This window comes from Gymnoscopelus microlampas, assembly GCF_963454915.1.
Source record: "Gymnoscopelus microlampas genome assembly, chromosome: 11".
Taxonomy (NCBI): domain Eukaryota; kingdom Metazoa; phylum Chordata; class Actinopteri; order Myctophiformes; family Myctophidae; genus Gymnoscopelus; species Gymnoscopelus microlampas.
This window is the reverse complement of record NC_139948.1, coordinates 50540486-50553632: the sequence shown is the minus strand read 5'-3', so window position 1 is coordinate 50553632 and position 13147 is coordinate 50540486. Positions and strand designations below refer to the sequence as shown.

General features: G+C 41.9%; 1 protein-coding gene across 1 annotated transcript in view; it reads left to right on the top strand.

Annotated features, from left to right (window-relative positions):
- Positions 1 to 340: 340 nt before the first annotated feature.
- Positions 341 to 13147, top strand: part of LOC311054843 (centrosomal protein of 112 kDa-like) — a gene marked incomplete at its 3' end in the record, with an annotated part of 42650 nt that continues 29843 nt past the window's right edge. The window contains exons 1-4 of the mRNA XM_084070843.1: positions 341 to 453; positions 2037 to 2161; positions 3590 to 3783; positions 9312 to 9493. Of these exons, the coding sequence (XP_083926969.1) occupies positions 2050 to 2161; positions 3590 to 3783; positions 9312 to 9493 (488 nt within the window). The 5' untranslated portion in view covers positions 341 to 453; positions 2037 to 2049. The remainder of the gene's footprint in view (positions 454 to 2036; positions 2162 to 3589; positions 3784 to 9311; positions 9494 to 13147) is intronic.

The following is a 13147-nucleotide window of genomic DNA, read 5'->3' as shown; positions in this document are numbered from 1 at the left end:
GATCTGCTATTTTTGTAGATCTGCTATTTTTGTCTAAAGTTCTCCTCAGAAAAGGGATGCTAGGGTTCAAGTGGTTAATATAAAAAAAAAAAATCATATCGTACAAAGATTTGGTGGACCCCCTGTAGTAACTCTGAGGACCACCTAGGGGTCCCGGACCCCCTGTTGAAGTCGAAGACCCCTAAAGTATTCAATCAACTCGCTTCTTTTGGGCTTGTTTTCCTAGGCCTGGCTGCAGGTTGCTTGTTTCTCTCTCGAAACCTGGCAACACCGTCGGCTGTGTGAGGAAGCTGTTGCTTTGAACCGTTTTGAGCGGCTAGAAAAACAAAACAAACAAACACATTAAACAAGCCTTTATTCTTTATATTCATTCATGTATAGTCAGTGTAAACCCTCCTAACAACAGCAGTATGATGACAGCAGCCTGGTAGCTGTCTGTGTGAAGATATACAGGTTAGTTTATACTTTAGTTGTTTTGTTGTTAGCATAGAGTTATGATGAATAGCGTTTTAAATGTCATGTAACATGTTGTGTCTCATATTTATACAATATGTGTTTTCCTCTCCTATCTATGTTATTGCTCTAAGCCTTAGAGCTTATTATGCTATAATGCTAAATGCTATAGAGCAGGGGTCTTCAACAGGGGGGTCCGGGGACCCCCAGGGGTCCTTGAGGGAGTTCCAGGGGGTCCCCAGCTAAATGATAGATATTTAGGAACCAAATGAACCCTTAAGGGTCTTTACTGTATGTGTCTGTAACTCAGAGAGTGTACAAATGGAACCAAATGAACCCGTACACTCTCAGAGTTAAATTAACATTGATTTTACAATATGAATTGGGGTCCCAGAGATAGAAATGCCATTACATGGGGTCCGTAGTCCTAATGCATGTCAAACTGGGGGTCCTTGAAATTAAAATGGTTGAGAATCACTGCTAGAGCCGTACACAATCTTCTCTTATGGGGGTCCCTGGCATATCTTTTCAAATGGGGGTCCGTGGGCTAAATAAGTGTCAATTTGGGGGTCCATGACATGAAAAAGTTTGAGAACCACTGCCTTAGAGCAGTGGTTTTCAACTATTTTTGCGTCAAGGACCCCCAAATTGACACACATTACCCAGGGACCCCCATTTGAAAAGATATGCCTGGGACCCCCCATAAGAGAAGATTTTTACGGGTCTAGCAGTGATTCTCAACCATTTTAATTTCAAGGACCCCCAGTTTGACATGCATTAGGGCTACGGACCCCCATTTAATGGCATTTCTATATCTTGGACCCCAATTTATGTTACAAAATCAATGTTAATGTAACTCTGAGAGTGTACAAATGGAACCTAAAGGACCCGTTAGGGTCCATTAGGTTCCATTTGTACACTCTCAGAGTTACAGACCCATAAGGGTCCATTTGGTTCCTATCCATCATTTAGCTGGGGACCCCCTGGAACTCCCTCAAGGACCACTGGTGGTCCCCGGACCACTGGTTGAGAACCACTGCTTTAGAGTCTAAGCAGTGATTTATGGACTGTATGTTAGCCCTGGTCCAGAAGTGTAGTGAGTTCTCTAACGCTCTGCCAGGCGTTCGGTTCTGCTCATAGACACAGAATTCCACTGTCCTGTGAGGGCTCCTACTGTAGGAAAAATAAACACGACCACTTCATTACTCACCGAAACAAAGGCTGTTATGTGTTGTTGAAAGTCTATTCTGGGAGGTGGGAAGCCTCTCAGCACCCCACCTACTCTGTAAAATACACTATTTTGGGCAGAAAATAAAATATGTCCGTGAGACGGAAATTATTGTATTTACTCCACTGCGCCCTCTACAGATATGGTCAATGGTAATTTATATTGACCAGATCTGTAGAGGGCGCAGTGGACAATAATCTGATGACCAGCGGACTGCTGGTGGTCATACAAATTATTGTTTTTTAGGAATGAGACAAAACTAAAACATATCCATGAATTCAAGTCTCCATGGGGTGACTTATTGATTTCTTTTGGGTGAACTATCCCTTTAAATCATTGATATAACTTCCAACAGCATCATCATCATCATGATGATGAGTCACCATGAGGAGCCTTCATCCTGGGACAGACTGGACTCAGAGTTTGAACACCTGCTGGTTGACCTGAAGCCTTATGTTCAGAAACACCCCCTCAAGACAGGTCAGATTATCACTGTTATTACTCTACTGTACATGTTCTTCTTTTTCATTCATAACGCTTTATATAAGTGGTTTTCAACCATTTTCATGCCAAGGACCCCTAAATTGCGGATCCCCCATCTGAAAATGTTTTGTGCCAGGGACCACCAGAAGCAAAGATTTGAGTAAAAAATGTTCGCTTTAAAAATATATAGTCAAAGATATGCACACATTTTTTAAGATTTTTCAAAAACAGCAGATCTACAAGCTCATAGTGCGGCACTCAGTGCTGCTCTGTATATGTATACATATGTATCTTTGTATAAAATACAGAGATAAAAGTTAAAATACAGACCTTAGAGGTGTCTGCCAAACTAAATTATGCAATGTGGCCCTCTGGTCTGGAGTGAGTGTGGAAATATAGTGGTCCTCTACATCATCAAAGTTGCATCACCCTTGCTATAGATAGAACCACCACTGCTCTAGTTAAAACCAGTGTCCTCCAGTGTTGATTTTGACAGCACATTTTGATTTAGTTTTTGTCATAGTCTTTTGAATAAATTCCATTTAGTTTTAGTCATATTTTAGTCATCTGAAATATTTTAGTTTTTGTCTAGTTTTAGTCGACTAAATATCATAAGATTATAGTCGACTAAATCTACAGTTGATTTAGTCGACTATAATGTATTTTGGCGGTGCCTTGATGGCGTCTTAATGGCTGATTTTACACTTGGTTGAATGCTGAAAATAGCCGATCTACAAGCTCACAACGCGTCACAGCGCGACGCGTTGTGAGCTTGTAGATCTGCTATTTTCAGAGCGCAACGCCCGAGCGCGAACAAACATAAAATGACTTGTCTTTTAGTTCTACTGGATCTCTTCAACATTTTTAGTATATTTCAACAATTGTCAGTATATTTAGTCTTAGTTTTTAGTCATCGTAGCTCAGTCTTTATTTCGTTTTTCGGTGAAATATTTCAGTGAAAAAAGGTTGTCGATGAACATTTTTCGTCATAGTTTTAGTCGATGAAATTAATACTGGTGTCCTCTTAAAGGAGGAGTTCACCCAAAAAATTACTTATTTTCTATTAATTGCACACCCCATGAAGCCTTGAATTCATGGATTTATTTTTGTTTTTGTGGCATTCCTAAGCTAATAATTTGATGACCGTGTGTGTATCCGGTAGGAGACACAAATAATCTACTTTGTGTCTCCTACCGGATACATTAGCCGGTAGGAGACGGGAATCAAATTATTGGCTTAGGAATGCCACAAAAACAAAAAAAAATCCATGGATTCAAGGCTTCATGGGGTGTGCAATTAATAGAAAATAAGTCATTTTTTGGGTGAACTACTCCTTTAACTACAGAACAACAGAGCTCTGCCCTGTGGATCATATAGATAGAACCACCACTGCTCTAGTTAACACCAGTGTCCTCCTAACTGTAGAACAACAGCGCTGTGCCCTGTGGATCCGGAAGCTGTGTGACCCGTCCATGTGCGGCTCGGCGGGCCAGATGGGCCGCAAGAACCGCAACCTCTACACCCGCCTGCTTCTGCACATGCTCAGACGAGGGGTCCTGGAGGGGCCGTTCGCCACCAAGCCAGAGCCGGGCGTCCTCAAGACACTCCCCACCTACATGGTAAACATTATAGCATGACTTAAAAAAAAACTGTTATTATCGTCATTCAGGAGTGACTGTGTGTCCACTGTTGTTATTGTTGTCTGTCTGTGTATTTGTCTGTGGTGGGAAAAGTACTAACTAGACTCTTTTTTTTACTAAAGTAAAAGTATCAATACTGCAATGTAGAATTACTCTGTTACAAGTGAAAATCTGGTATTCAAAATGTACTTGAGTAAAAGTACAAACATATTGACATCAACAAATGCTTAAAGGACCAAAAGTAAAAGTACTCTAGACCAGTGGTTCTCAAACTTATTAGCCCGCGGACCCCCATTTAAAAAGATAAGCCAGGGACCCCCATAAGAGAAGATTTTTACGGCTCTAGCAGTGATTCTCAACCATTTTAAAGGACCCTCAGTTTGACATGCATTAGGCTGCGGACCCCATTTAATGGCATCTCTATCTCTGGGACCCCAATTTATATTGTAAAATCAATGTTAATTTAACTCTGAGAGTGTACAAATGGAACCAAATGGACCCGTTAGGGTCCATTTGGTTCCATTTGTACGCTTTCAGAGTTACAGACCCATAAGGGTCCATTTGGTTCCTATCCATCATTTAGCTGGGGACCCCCTGGAACCCCCTCAAGTACCCCTGGGGGTCCCCGTACCCCACTTTGAGAACCAATGCTCTAGACAGACAGACAGACAGACAGACAGACAGACAGACAGACAGACAGACAGACCTTTATTTACCCTGCGGGGGGAATTCAGCTGTCATGGCATTATAGCAGTTATGAAACAACAGGGCAGATACAGAAAAAGAGACTCTATTTTTATGTGAACACATTAGATGGTACCACATTATGGCCACCATAACTGGATATAGACTTATTTTAAGACGATGGAAGTCAACCTGTTCAACTGCCTCTAAAGCCATTAGAACCGGGAACGCAGAACGCACCTGTGTCATTGTCGAGATTTATTTGGCTATTCAAAAATAGCATAGCATATCTAGCATAGCAGATCTACAAGCTCATAGCTATGAGCTTGTAGATCTGCTATTTCTTTTTTAAATTTGTGTGCACATCTTTGAATAATACTATGTTTTAACCCATTAAGACCTGGAACGGTGTCATTTTTAGATTTGAGCTAAAAAGCTTTATTTTACACTTTGGCTATTCAAAAATCGCAGATCTACAAGCTCATAGCGCGGCACCGAGTGCCGCGCTATGAGCTTGTAGATCTGCTATTTTTGAAAAATCGTGAAAATGTGTGCAAATCTTTGAATATATATATTTTTAAAGCGTAAAGTCCTCAAATCTTTGCTTTTGGGGGGTCCCTGGAACAACACATTTTGATGGAGGTCCGCGGCCAAATACATATCATTTTGGGGGTCCTTGACATGAAAAAGATTGAGCACCACTGATATAGAAACATACGTTTTTCAGAAAACTGTTGAGATTTAGGAGACATGTAGAATCGGCTTCAGGTCTCAATGGGTTAAAGCAAACATTTGTTACTCAACTCTTTGCTTCTGGGGGATTCTACAATTCTAAATCCTAAAAAAAAAAAAAACGTATGTTGCTATAATCAGTGGTTCTCAAAACAAGTTCTTGTCAAGGACCCCCCAAAATGATATGTAATTGTCCATGGACCAAAGCAAAGAAATAGATACTATTGTGTGATACCGTATGTGTGTAATGCGTTGTTGTGGGCTTCTGGGGGTATTATATACTATTGATGTTTGTGTTCTTTGTTGTTGTTTTGTGTGTAAAAAAAGAAGGAATATGGCATGTTGACATTGAGATGTGGAATGCTGTGTGCCATATTTCTGAATAAAAATATATAAACAAAAAAATTGAGATAAAAAGAGCTCCAGCTAGGAGCAACTACTACTTATTATAGAAAAAAATGAAATAAAATATATTAACGTAACCCCTGTATAACATGGCTGTGATAAGATAGTCAGTGCTGTACAACAGCAAGGGACACTCAATGACTAGCATAGTGAATGGTTTGATTGCTTGACATTTGTATTGACACATGTGCAATTGATGACAAAGAAAGAAGCACACAATCGTCAAAAGGATAAACACAAGAAAGCTCCGAAGCTTATTTCCGTTGTGGTCCTTTGATTATGACAGGAGAAAGACAGGGTGGGTTTCTGGGGAAAACTACTGTCAGGAGAAAACTATGTACTGTTTGCAATTTCAGTTACATTTGTAAGATGGCTGTTTCCAACACAATAATATAATGAACAAAATGGCATCACATGTGTAGCATCAACAAGCCTGGATGTCACAGCAATCAGTGCATGGTTGCATATAACACAATTAATCCATTAAGACATCTTGTGTCATTTTAAGATTTCTTTGGCAATTGTTTTGAAAAAAACGTCAAAATGTGTGCAAATCTTAGAATATGCACCCTTTTGTACTCTCACGTACAACCAGACATGTTCTTTAAAGGATGGCAAGAGGCACGCAGAAGGCAAGTTCGAACAAGTTTTATTTTCCCCAAGTGTCAAAACATATGAAGTGGCAAAACAAGAGAGACCATTTGTCTGCAAATAGAAAATAAAGAAAATATTCAAAACCATATAACTTCAAATAATCCATTTGTAACCCAATGTAAATTGAATTCAAGTATCATTATAATAAAAATAAAATACAATAAATGATCTAAATAATGATATAATAATTATATATAATAGCAAATAACAAATAAACAGTAACTAAATACATTCACAAAATAACACACACCTACACGAACAATGCCAAGAAAAGGAGAGGTTACTCCGGCAAGAGCACTGGCTCTAAGGGATACGGCCGTGGACAAAACTACAATAAGTCCTGGTCATCGTCAGCCAACTCTGGAGGTAGACCCCAGGCTGCAGGGAAGCACCCGGTGTCGGCTCTGATCGAGCTGTGCAACAAGAAGAGGATCATGCATTTGTGGCGGCTGTGGCTCAGGAGGTAGAGCAGGTCGTCCAATGATCCGTGGGTCGGCGGTTCGAATCCCGGCTCCTCCTCCTGTCCACATGTCGAAGTGTCCTTGGGCAAGACACTGAACCCTACATTGCCTCCAATGACGCGGTCGGCGCTCGCTTGCCACCATTGGTGTGTGAATGTGGGAAAAGTGGGGACGCTGGCGTCGACTGTTCGCCGCTCCACCTCCCGAAGGTCCCCTCCCTGTATGAATGAATGAACCATTGTAAAGCGCTTTGAGTAAGTTTGAGTACTTAGAAAAGCGCCATAAAAATGCAATTCATTATTATTATTATTATTATTATTATTATTATTATTATCATCATCATCATTATTATGCAGCCTGACTTTGTTATGGTTCATCACAGTGGCCCTGACCACCGCAAGAACTTCCTCTTCAAGGTGACAGTAAATGGTGTGTCTGCTACGGTGGCCCTACAGGCCATGGGAGAGGATGTCCAGACTCCACCGAGGAAGAAGAGGAGGAAGAGGAAGTCAAAGCTGGTGGTGGACATGGTGACACGGATCCCCGACTGGGAGTTCACGGAGCAGCTCAGCGACGTGTTCGCGCACACCGCACGACCTTCGATGGCTGGAGACATCGGCGCCGCTGACCCCAACGGCCTGTTCACAAGGCCTTGCAATGAGGACATCCGGGATGTCATCAAGGGTCTGGAAAAGTTCAGAAAAGTCAAACCCAACATTGACATGTGGAACTCTGATCGAGAGTGTGTCCCAGATGTCCTGGCTTTCCTTGAGGACAACGAATGGGCCGTGGACCCTCTGTTTGGACAGATGACTGAGGGCGACTTCTCTTTCCTCAGTCTCTCTACGCTGGCCCGGATGGAAGGACAGTTCCATTCTCCAGCAACATCCAGCCCTGGATCACAGGACAGTCTGGCAGCCCTTCCAGAGACCATCACAATGAAAGAGGCACCGCCTGTCGTTATGCCAATCACAGAGGTGCCATCAGATGAGATTCCTCCTCATTCCTCCGATGGTGCTATGTCAGATGAACAACTCTTCTCTCTCGCGGAGGACATTTGTGACCTGGTTGACCGCATCCCTGTACACGAACTGATGGGCCTGTCATGTGGAAATGAGCTTTTACTGCAGAGGGCTCAAAGGAAAAGGATTCTTGCACTTGGCTGTGACACTTCATCCAGGAAGCAGCAGTCAGATAACACGGTGAAACTGGAGCCATTCTTAAAAGCAAAGCCTTCCTCTTCTTTTTACACTCCCAGAGTGGCATCTTGCAAAAGTACAAACAAGAGAGACCATTTGTCTGCAAATAGAAAATAAAGAAAATATTCAAAACCATATAACTTCAAATAATCCATTTGTAACCCAATGTAAATTCAATTCAAGTATCATTATGATAAAATAAAATACAATAAATGATCTAAATAATGATATAATAATTATATATAATAGCAAATAACAAATAAACAGTAACTAGATACATTCACAAAATAACACACCTCCTTAGAGACTCAAGACCTCCTCAAGCTTAACACCTTCTCCCAGCAGACGACAGACAGCAGACTGACAGGAAGTGAGGAGTTCACCCCTATATAGCCCCATGGCTCCTCCCACTAGAGTGAACCAAACATTCAGGGTGATTTGATACCGTTATGTCTCTGTTCATGCTATGAACAACCATGAAACACATAATGCTTTTCCAAACTTGTAGATCTGTTTTTCCAAACTTGTAGATCTTTAGAAAAGAAACCTTTGCCTTCACTGCAAAGTTCAGTGTCCTGCTTTGACACAGGCAACACTCCTGATCCCAAGGCCAAATGGTTTGGTCCAATTTGGTCCCACTGAGTTGGCTGCAGGTGTGTCTCCTGACACACCTATAAATTAACTGGAACCCCACCCTGACTCTTTTAGGATCCTGTGAAGAGCCATGGTGAGAGAGAGAGTGATGATCTCTGTTTTTACACATAACCCACCAATTGTGCACCATTGGCAGGCCATGTGCAAAAACAGTGACAGTGTGTGGTCACACTGTCACAATGTGTATATGTTTTAAAGCAATTTTTTTTTTACTCCGATCTGTGCTTCTGGGGGTCCCTGGAACAGCACATTTTGAGATGGTGGTCCGTGGCCACATACATATCATTTTGGGTGGTCCTTGACATGGAAAAGTTGGAGCACCACTGATATAGCAACATACTGGTAGAATTTAGAAAACATTTTTAGATTATATATTTGGCCGCGGAGCCACATCTCAAAATGTTTTGTTCCAGGGACCCCCGCCCAGACTCAAAGATTTGAGTTACAAATGTTCGTTTTGAAAAAAATATATATTCAAAGATTCGCACACATTTTCAAGGTTTTTCCAAAAAATAGCAGATCTACAAGCTCATAGCGCGGCACTCGGTGCCGTGCTATGAGCTTGTATATCTGCTATTTTTTGAATAGCCAAAGACATCTAAAAAATGACCCAGGTACGCATCTGTGTAATTTTTTTGAAAGGATTGAAAGGATTAAGAGTCTGCTAAATGCCTAGAATGTTGTAAAAGTTTGTAAATTGCATATCTTTTCCTTCCAGTCCATCTACTTTGACGAGCCCCTGGGAAGGCGACGGCCCCCCGCAGAGCAGCAGGGTGCTGCGGACCTGCCCGACTGGGTGACGGCGGAGCTGGCTGCTCATGAGCAAGGCACGTTGACCAGAAGCCTCCTGAAAGACACGACCGCCGGTTCCCCCGCCGCAGAACATTTCAACACACTCAGGTACATTAATACACCTTGATCAGAAGGAGGAAGAACCTGCAATCATGAATGTACAATGTAGAGTGCACGTTTGTGCACTTTATATTGTGTGTGTGTGCGTGCGTGTGCGTGTGTGTGTGTGTGTGTGTGTGTGTGTGTGTGTGTGTGTGTGTGTGTGTGTGTGCGTGTGCGTGTGCGTGTGCGCGTGTGCGTGTGCGTGCAGTGGTGTAAAGTAACTAAGGACATGTACTTAGGGACTGTACATAAGTACCATGTTGAGGTATTTTTACTTTACTGGAGTAGATCTACTTGTAGATCTGCTATTTTTGAATAGGCCAAAGGAATCTAAAAATGACACACAGATGCGTTCCCAGTCTAAATGTGTTAAGTATGGCCATTGACCAATAATACATTTAACTCAATTCTTGGTAGCATATGTAAGTATAAGAAATGCTTTATATACATGCAGCAATAAGGTATTTTGAGGTATAGGACTGTATAGTTAGAAATGATTATTTGGGAGTGCAATTCATTGAGCACCTAATCACGACTTCCCTGGTTCAATTCCAGCCGCAGACCTAGTTCTCTCTCGTCTCAATTTCCTGAAGTAATATCCTACAGTATTTCAATAAAGCAACAAGACTGAGAATATAAAAGGTGGCAAAGTTCCTGGAAGACCCCTGTTGCCCCACATGCATGCATAGGTACAGCACAGTGTTGATTTTGACAGCAAATCTTGATTTAGTTTTTTAATCATAGTCTTTTGAATAGAATTCCAGTTTAGCTTTAGTCATATTTTAGTGATCTGAAAAGGGCTGATTTTAGACTTGGTTGCATGCTGAAAATAGCAGATCTACAAGCTCATGACGCGTCGCAGCGTGAGCTTGTAGATCTGCTATTTTCAGAGCGTAACACCCGAGCGCAGCCAAACATAAAATGACTTGTCTTTTAGTTCTACTGGATCTCTTCTCCACTAGTCCCTCACTAACATTTTAGTCTAGTTTTTATTTGTTGACGAAATTGTCAATATATGTAGTCTTAGTTTCAGTCATCATAGCTTAGTTTTTATTTAGTTTTTATTTAGTTTTCATCAGTGTAAAAAGGTAGTCGACCAACATTTTCCGTCATAGTTTTAGAAGACAAAATCAACACTGGTACGGGACATTTTAACCCATTTAGACCGGGAACACATTTGACAAAAGAGGAAATCCTGCCCCAATCATTTATTTTTTGGTTGACCTTTGATTGACTTCCTTGATAGAATAATCGCCAAAAAGATAATCAATAGTTTGCAGCCTTTTTTAATAGCTTTTAGTGATGGAGTCACTTCATCATTGGTGCATGAGAGGAATGGATGGCATGTTATATGACCTTCATTCTCTGTGTGTGTGTGTGTGTGTGTGTGTGTGTGTGTGTGTGTGTGTGTGTGTGTGTGTGTGTGTGGATGGCAAACCCAACATGTTGGGTCAGATGTTTCCCCTGGCAATCATACCATTGAAGCTAAACCGTCCAAGCCAGGCTCCCCTCCCAGCTCCTCTTCTTTTATCAGCCTTAAAAAAAACACGCGCACGGACGCACGCATACGCACTCGCGCACGCACGCACGCACGCACGCACGCACGCACGCACGCACGCACGCACGCACGCACGCACGCACGCACGCACGCACGCACGCACGCACGCACGCACGCACGCACACACACACACACACACACACACACACACACACACACACACACACACACACACACACACACACACACACACACACACACACACACACACTGCCTGCCTGCCTGCCAATCAAGTAACAAGCTGAATACTCTCGGCTTTCCCCGACTGATCAGCCAACATTTTTTTGGTTGGCAGTGGTGGAAAGTAACTAAGTACATTTACTTAAGTACTGTACTAAAGTACAAGTTTGAGTTTTTTTTACTTGAGTATTTCCAATTTCCAGTACTTTTACTTCTACTCCACTATGTATTCTTACTCCACTACAATTATTTGCAAACTTTAGTTACTAGTTACTTTTCAGATATACATTATTATATTATGAAACATATATAAACCACTTTAGCCCTATGTTATACATAGGCTATTTGAAAATAGCAGATCTACAAGCTCACAACGCGTCTGTGAGCTTATAGATCGTCTATTTTCAAACATTTTAGTGCTTTTACTTTTGGTACCTTAAGTACATTTTAATGCCAATACTTTTGTACTTTTACTGAAGTCAATTTTGAATTCTGGACTTTTACTTGTAACAGAATACTTCTATATTGCGGTAGGCTATTGGTACTTTTACTTGAGTAAATAATTGGAGTACTTTTTCCCACCACCGCGCGTCAGTCGGTCCTATCAGAAAAACGTTAAAAAAGGCAAGACCTTGCATCAGTCTTGCGTGAGCTGTCCACGTTCTAGCCTTTTTCCCCCCCAAGCACTTCAAGATGGGAGGATGGGGGGGGGGGGGCCTTCAAAATTCTCTCTACATCAGTGGTTCTCAAACTTTTTCATGTCAAGGACCCCCAAATTGACACTTATTAGCCCACGGACCCCCATTTGAAAAGATATGCCAAGGACCCCCATAAGAGAAGGTTTTTTTTATGGCTCTAGCAGTGACTCTCAACCATTTTAATTTCAAGGACCCCCAGTTCGACATGCATTAGGCTATGGACCCCCATTTTATGGCATTTCTATCTCTGGGACCCCAATTCATATTGTAAAATCAATGTTAATTTGGACCCTAACGGGTCCATTTGGTTCCATTTGTACACTCTCAGAGTTACAGACCCATGAGGGTCCATTTGGTTCCTAACTATCCATCATTTAGCTGGGGACCCCCTGGAACTCCCTCAAGGACCCCTGGGGGTCCCCGGACCCCACTTTGAGAACCAATGCTCTACATATCCATCTCCCTCAGTTCATACAGCTTGTGACACGTTCAAGTTTCTCTGTAGTTGAAAGCGAGGTTTCTCGTGGCCCGCCACAGAGGGGAGAGGAAGGACGAACGTACAGTATACACCAGGCGTGGTACAGCTTATTAACTTGTCCTCGTGTCTTCCTCTAGCGTTCTCATTTCTCCCCTCTCCTCGTGTTTGTGAATTTTGGGGGGATTAGAAATGTGAGCAGCGCTTATGAAAAAAAAGCCTGCCTTGATGGCCTTTAAAAAAAGCCTAATTTATGCTTTAGTTTGAGTGTCGGTCGGTTATCGCACGCCGAAAATAGCAGATCTATAAGATATAGCAACGCGTCACTGTGTGGTGTGTTGTTGTGAGATTATAGATCTGTTGTCTTCGGCCGTGTGATGATCTATTCCCCGATCGCTTAAAAAGACGTATCCGAGTCTGGTAGAATGGGGGGGGGGGGACCGAGCCGCCACGATCATTGTAGATCTAAAGCTCGTAGCTTGTGAGCTTGTAGAAAACATTTTGTGCAAATCTTTGAATACATATTTTTTGGAAACAACATTTTTAACTAAAATCTTTGCTTCTGGGGGTCCCTGCAAAATATTTTACAAATAATGTATAATATTACAATATAATATTCAAAGATTTGCAAACATTTTCACGATACTTTTTTTCTCAAAAATAGCCAAAGAAATCTTAAAATGACACACAGATGCGTTCCCGGTCTTAATGGGTTAAACGGTTCAGGGTTCCTCCGAGTGGTTTTGTTC